This window comes from Hippopotamus amphibius, chromosome 13 (assembly GCF_030028045.1).
Source record: "Hippopotamus amphibius kiboko isolate mHipAmp2 chromosome 13, mHipAmp2.hap2, whole genome shotgun sequence".
Taxonomy (NCBI): domain Eukaryota; kingdom Metazoa; phylum Chordata; class Mammalia; order Artiodactyla; family Hippopotamidae; genus Hippopotamus; species Hippopotamus amphibius.
Window position 1 is genome coordinate 99,175,445 of NC_080198.1, and position 7,078 is coordinate 99,182,522.

The window sequence follows — 7,078 nt, forward strand, 5'->3', positions numbered from 1 at the left end:
GGCGCGCACGGTGCTGAAGGAGGAGGGGACTACGGGAGCGCGGGCGCAGGCGCGCGTGTGCGGGCGCGGCCGCGGTAGAGCGAATGGCGTCGCCGGCTGTTGACGTGCGCGCGCCCGCGCCTGGGTCTCCCGGCGGCGTGACCGTAAAGCGGTTACGGCCGTGTCGTGAAAGGGGCCGCAACACGCAGGGCGCTGGTTGACGGCCGCGAGACTCCATTTTGTCCTCCGCTTCTCCCGCTCGTAAGCCGCTCGCCTTCGTGGCTTGTCTGAGGCGAAAAGTTGAAAAGGGGTGAAAGTTTGAGAGCCTGTTGCGGCGTCTCCGTCGTCTCTCCGCCGCCGACGCGCACCCTCGGTTCCGGAACAGCGGGGGACGATGCGGCCCTTGGACGTCGTGGAGCTGGCGGAGCCGGAGGAGGTGGAGGTGCTGGAGCCCGAGGAGGACTTCGAGCAGTTCCTGCTGCCGGTCATCAACGAGATGCGCGAGGACATCGCGGCGCTGACGCGCGAGCGCGGGCGCGCCTACCTGCGCAACCGCAGCAAGCTCTGGGAGATGGACAATATGCTCGTCCAGATCAAGACGCAGGTGGAGGCCTCGGAGGAGAGCGCGCTCAACCACCTGCAGGGCCCGGACGGCGGCGGCGAGGGCCGGGGCGCCCGGCGCTGCGAGAAGGCGGAGGAGAAGGCCAAGGAGATCGCGAAGATGGCAGAGATGCTGGTGGAGCTGGTGCGGCGGATAGAGAAGAGCGAGTCGTCCTGAGGCGGGGCAGGCGGTAAGGCGGCGGGGGCGAGGTGCGGGGGCCGCGAGTCGGAGCGCGCGCTCTTCTTCGCTTTAGGAGCTGTTAGCAGATACGCCGGGTGCTTGTTTGTTTGCTTGTTTTAAACCGCCGGGAACTCGGGAAGGAGGCAGGGGGGTGGGCTTGGACCGCGTGCGTGTGTGGTTGAAACCTGAGGTCGCGGTCGGTGGGATAACTGCAGGGCATTACGAAATCATCATACAGGCCGTTGAGCAAAGGGGGACTGAAATAGAGGATTATCAGAGGGAAGGCCGTTGTTGGACGGCCCCGGATTTTGCTGGAAGGCTGGAAGGAGTCAGATGGTATCCAGAAGAGGCGGTGTCCTGGGACGCTGAATTCCTGAGGGTCTTTGATTGGTTTGTTTCTCTCTGATTAACCTCTTAATGATGAGTTTCTCCCAACTGCATTTCAGGTTTACAGCCAATGGATTCTGGTCAACTGATGGAGATTGGCTGACACCCTGGAGAAGCTGAAACCAGAGAGCCTTTTGTTTTCTTTTTTTTTTTTTTATTTTTCTGTGTACACTCTGTCCTCACTTACACTACGTTTCTGCTATGGTCTGTGGTTAATGACCTCGATATGAGTTTTGACTGTTAAATGTTTTTGTTTGGGGAGGTAACTTTTATTTGGAAGATGCTGTCAACAAGAGTTAGGGCCTAGATTGTAAGCTCTTGCAGCAGCCACATTTGTTCCTGGGCTTTCGTTATTTCTAAATTTTTGAGGTGCTTTGCTCTTTCCTGTGTGACCTGATAGCTCCCTGGAACTTTGGGTCTGTGTGTGACAGATGACACTCAAGAGTTGGAGTTCTCCAGCTCTGAAGGTACTGAAGGAACTGCATTATTTCTAGAAGACGCCTCCATGCAGCGATTGCTAAAGAAGCTGAAGACGGGACCAGACTTCAACTGGGAATGTGACTGGGGCTGATCTGGCTAGGACTGATGAATCAGAAGAAGGGCTAGAGGATGGTATTGTGTTTGGGGACTTTCATTTCTGTGAGACCAAAGGAGGAGAGATGTATTTTGTTCAAAATTTAAGTTTTACACGGCACAGTGTCTGATGTAACCTGTCTGGTCAGTTTGTTTGGACAACCTAACTCAGCTTTATGTGACATGGAACCTAGAATAGGAGACAAGATAGGTCTTGGTGTTCTGTGTAATCGACATAATAACCTGATGCATTTCAGGGGATTCTGGACATATAATGAAAGCAACATTTGCAAAGGCCCTTGAAGGTCTGGGGAAGAAAAGCAAGGGCTGTCTGTTTTGGACCCTAAACTGGACAGGGACTAGGTATCTTCAAGATTAATCAGTTGTCTAGCCGTAAGTTCAGATCAGTAGCAGACCTGACAAGTATTTGAGGTCAAAACCCTACCGTGTGTTTAAAAAAGAAATTTACCGTGTTAATAAAAGTATTCATTTGCTTGAAAAGACAAAAAACCTAAAAGGTTATTGACTAAGAAGTTTTCTTTAAAAATGAAATTTTTCTCCTTGAATGTTATCATTGCGGAATGAGGGGATGAATGTCCTGGTTTTTGAGGCTCTCAGTAAGCCTTGGTCACAGGGAAGGTTCATCTCTGCACGCTGCTGTGGAATCTGAGGAAAGAGCAGGACGCCGCCTTCCCACAAAATCCAGGGCTGGTCCAGTTCGTTATGTCAGTGCAGTTGGCCCTCCAGCCTTTTGTATCCACGAGTCTGCCTCCTGCAAAACTTAACCTGCACTCTAATTTTTACCTTAAAGTCTGCTTCCTGGGGAATCTAGTTGATAGCAAGTATGAAACAGTTGTAAACCATGTGTTACAAGCTGGATGCCATGTCTTTGGGCACTGAGGAGGGGAGGCAGGGAAACCATTTCAGAGCAAGTAACTGGTGAACTTGGTCTTGAAGGATGGGTACAGCTTCCAAGGAGGAGGAGAGAATGGGGGACATCCCACACACAGAGAACAGTATGAGAAAAAGCCAGAGTTCTAGTAGCAGGGAGCAGTGGGTGTGATGACTAAAGAACCAGGAAAAACCACCACCAAAACTACATTTGGTACATTGGCCAAAACTAGGACATTTACTAACTAGAATATACTTTATTCTTATTTTATTAGTTTTCCACTAATGCTTTTTTTCTGTCTCAGGATACCACATTGCATTTAGTAATTTATTTTTAAAAGGGGTAATACAAATGGCACAGAATTTAAAGGGAAAAAAGTGATCCTCTCCTCTCTCTAGCTTCCCATTTCCCTGCTAGGAAGACAGCCATTCACCAGTGTCATATATATCCTTCCAAATATGTGTGTTTGCACATATGCATATATAACTTTTTCCAACCTGTTCTTTGTGTAAGTAGAAACACACCTGTGAATGTCCTTTAATTTTTTCTTTTCCACCTAAGACTACAGTTTGCAAGTTAACTACCCAAATATCCAGACCTGCGTTCTTGTTTTAATGGCTGCGTGTCGTTCATTGTACAGTGAATTAAGTAGTCAGAGGTGATTCTTAACACACCCAAAAGTTTTAGAACTATTGTCCTAGATTATTTTCTCTCCTTACTTCCTCTTGCTTGTGATTTCAGTAACAGTTGCCGTGCAGCCAACAATTCCCAATTTCCCCAGCTCCTGAAATCAGTCCTCCTGGCGCGCTGGCAATTGGAGGAGCAATTGAATCTTGCATTTTCTAAGCAAAGAATGTGGTAAGGAGCCATTCTGAGGCAGTCTTACAGGGCTGTATAATATTAAATTGAGTCTAGCTGGGGTTGCCAGAATTTTTATTACTGATCCACATGTTCCTCATGGGCCCCAGGCTCTCTGTCCATGTCCTGGCTGTTCAGAGGTAGGTCATGGACAGCTGTGCAGAAAGTCCTGCTGGGGTTCTTGGTGAGGTTCTTGACACAGCAGAGGCTCCCTGAAGCTGGGATCTATCTTTGCTCCGAAGTGACAAGTGTCCTTTTGCATCAAAGTGCCATCCCGGAAAGAAGCATGGGGGCTGTGGGAGCACAGAGGTCTGGAGAGGCGTGCAGGAGGAGTAAACAAGGTATTGCGTGACAGACCCTCTGATGAGGCATGGATGGGGGCAGAGTATGCAGGATGTGCAAGATCTGCTGGGCCCACACTTGGTCAGGATCAGGCCAGGGAGATCACAAAGCAGGACTGCAGCGCCTTCGGCACCTGGTTTCGTCAGCCAAGATGGCCCCTGGGAAGAAAGCAGATTTCATTCTAGTGGACACCAGTAGGACTGGCAACAGCCGAGGACACTCAACACCGTGGGTCAGTGGTGTGGGGAGCATTAGCGAAAGTCTGACTCCAGGTGAAGGAGGGTGAGTCTAAAGTGTAACCTCAGCAAAGATAAAACCTCAGAGTCCAGGCGGCTGCGGAGCAGGGGCTGGGAAGCAGGCTTCTCTCTGATCTTCCACAGGTACTGGCTTGTCCCAGGTTCATTTCCAGCCCTGGCGTTCTGTACAACTCCTAGATAAAGCTTATCTACGATAAAATGCCGTGGGCGTCACGAGTGCTGTTCGCCAAATTCCAATTCCTCATTTTCCACACATCTAGTCAAATTGTGTCCCTAGGTCCCCAGTGGTGGTGGTGCTGTGTGTGTGTGTGTGTCTCTCATTCTGGCCATGAGTTGTGAGCGAAAGTAACATCCAGTCACATCCAAGCTGCAGTCGCCAACATGAGACCCTCCAGAGCGCTCCCTTCCGGCACAGGGACCAACAGTCTTCAAGCTGGTGGTTGATCATCAGCCTACGTTCTTTGCCAACCAATGATGAACGTGTAGCGCCAACAAGGAAAAACTTTGCTGGAAAACCTTTGCTGTTTTGTCACTGAGATTTGGGGATTGTTACAATGACACGACCTAGCCTGAGATGACTGATAATTTTCATCCATTTCCTGTGTTTTGTTGAAAGGCTTGTCCTCCTCTCTGAGGCCTGTATCCTCATGTATCACATCTCCCACTTGCTCAGGGCATTGTCCAAAAAGTGATCTTTCTCACTCATTCATCTGTAGCTATTTGGTCTCCTCTGCCCTCAATGACCCCCAGGCAAAAGAAAGCCCAAATTCACCCTCCCTGTTCCAGGCAGCAGATAAACGAGTTTCCACCATCTTCCAGAGGTAAGTGGGGGATTTGGTATCTGCTTAACACTGTGGCCAGATAAATCTAAATCCGAACCAGGTTTGCCCAAAGTAAGATGCCCCATCCCGCCCCCATCACTTCTATTTTCCCCTTCTCTGATCCCCATAAGTCTCTGTAGTTCCTTTCTCCTGATTTATATTCCTATTCCTCCTTCCTTCAGACTCTCTGTGATTCACAAAATCATTCTGTTATTCCCACACTCATCCATATTCTTCGCCTCTTGAAAGAACGTTTCTTTCCCACCTATAACAGCTGAGACCAGACTTCCCCAGGCCTTGGGCTTTCCTGCAGCCTCCTTGATGATGGTCCCTAGCCACGCCCCAGTGATCAAGGTCTGCATTTTTGACTGAGAGGAGTGAAGGGGAAAAAGGAAACAAAAGAGGAGTAGGAGGTTGGGGTTGTGACCAGGGTGTTACTGCAGCCATGACTGTGCACACTAAGTGGATGATGGGGAAGTGAAGAGCAGGGCAGCTGTGGGAGAAAGCTGTTCAACTGAGCTGAGGGCCCGGTGAGAAAAGGGTGCTAGTGGACTTCCCTGGCTGTCCAGTGGTTAAGACTCCGTGCTCCCAGCACAGGGGACCCAGGTTCAATCCCTGGTGGGGGAAGATCCTGCATGGCGCATGGAGTGGCCAGAAAAAAAAAAAAGTGCTAGTGACTGTAGTGAAAGTGATGGAAGGATGGGGATGAGGTCAGAAAAGAGGAGGGTGAAGCAGGTACTGAGCAGGTTTGGGGCAGTAATGAGCCCTAAGTCACCCTTGGGAATGAGTCGCCAAGGGGCATGGAGTTGCTCATTGGACATGAAGAGGCCAAGGACCTGCGGGCCCAGGTGTGGAATGGTGGCCGTGTGAGCGTGGAACTCACCTAGGATGATGGCGACAGGATATGGGGTGGGGAAGAGGGCCAGGAGCCAGGTGGGAAAGCCTGCCATGAATGAGGGGCATCCAGTGGGGTGGGGGTGGGGGGTGGAGGATGACAAAGGCAACAGAGGGTCAGGTGAACAGCAAGGGATCCAAAGCCAGGTCACATTAGACAAGAGGGAGGACAGGAGCAGTGCAGCGACAGCCCAGGGAGGAGGCTGGCCCCAGCTCCCGAGCACACGTGAGGAACACAGGGAAATGAGCAGCTTTCCTTTCGTGGGCCTGAGTACAAAGTGGGCACAATTCTCTGTGGACAGTCCAGTGAGCAGCAAGGTGGGGGTGGAGGGCGGGGAGCCAGGCACGTGCTAGCAAAGGCTCACCAGTTCCCACAGGCCCAGGAGAGGGTTTGGGGGTGGAGAGCGTTATAGGAAACTTGTCATAAGATTAGCACCCTAGGCTGACGTCTACTTGCTTCATCCATGGGAGAAACAGGGTGATGGACAGTGTAAGTTTAGTCCTGAACTTTGTCTCTCTGGGGGGAGGGGAGCATGGCCTTGGCGCTGAAGATTGTCACTCAACTGTGCTTCCCGAGTAGCTTCTTTGAAGGAGGTCTAAGAGGCCACCACTGCTGGTCATCTGGGATTGAAAATGGCAAGGGTTTCTGCACCCCAACCTGAAACAGTTATAAGAGGTGGCTCCAGAAGAAGCTGTCTTCCAGATGAGATGAGACCGAGGCCCCAAAATCTTTTTTGAGCGTCTCCTTTAAAGATTCTTCCCTAGACAGTGAACACCAGCCAAGCAGCAAAGACCAGATCATAACGGTCACCTTCCTATCAAAGCCACTTGGTTACATGGACACCACTGAGCTGAAAGAGTCAAGAAGGACAGGGCACAGAGACCACTGAACAAAAAACGAGAGTCTTCAGAGATTTTTGCCTGTGATTACCTGCATGTTGGAACTGACTGAAAGTAAACAGAAAAGAAGCATCCTAGGGTATTGAAGAAATTACATTGCCAGATGTGTGAAATCCTGTGGTTGTCCAACGTCCTCAGGAACTCCTGGGTCTGGACCTGCAGCAGCAGGAAGCAGGCTTCCAAAGCTGCGTTGCCCCCAGAAGGGTGCACTTCCCAGGGCATATTTCATATGTGACCTAGGAAGAAAATGAGACACAAAGAAGAGCCTCCCTGAGTGGTTCCTCTTAGGGAGAAAAACAAGCGGTGCTACAAAGGCTGAGCTGGAGCTTTGCACTCCCGCCTGTGGACTCTGATGGCTCCTGGGGGCTAGAGGTGCTATGTGCCTCCCATTCTT

The 7,078-nt window shown here is 50.7% G+C and overlaps 1 protein-coding gene across 1 annotated transcript; it reads left to right on the forward strand.

The window, feature by feature from the left end:
* The first annotated feature begins 200 nt into the window (after positions 1–200).
* Positions 201–2,230, forward strand: LOC130835258 (MORF4 family-associated protein 1). Its single transcript, XM_057706697.1, has 2 exons — positions 201–770; positions 1,207–2,230. Exon 1 carries the CDS (start codon positions 374–376, stop codon positions 755–757), a length of 384 nt encoding a protein of 127 aa, XP_057562680.1. The 5' UTR covers positions 201–373; the 3' UTR covers positions 758–770; positions 1,207–2,230.
* The last annotated feature ends 4,848 nt before the right edge of the window (positions 2,231–7,078 follow it).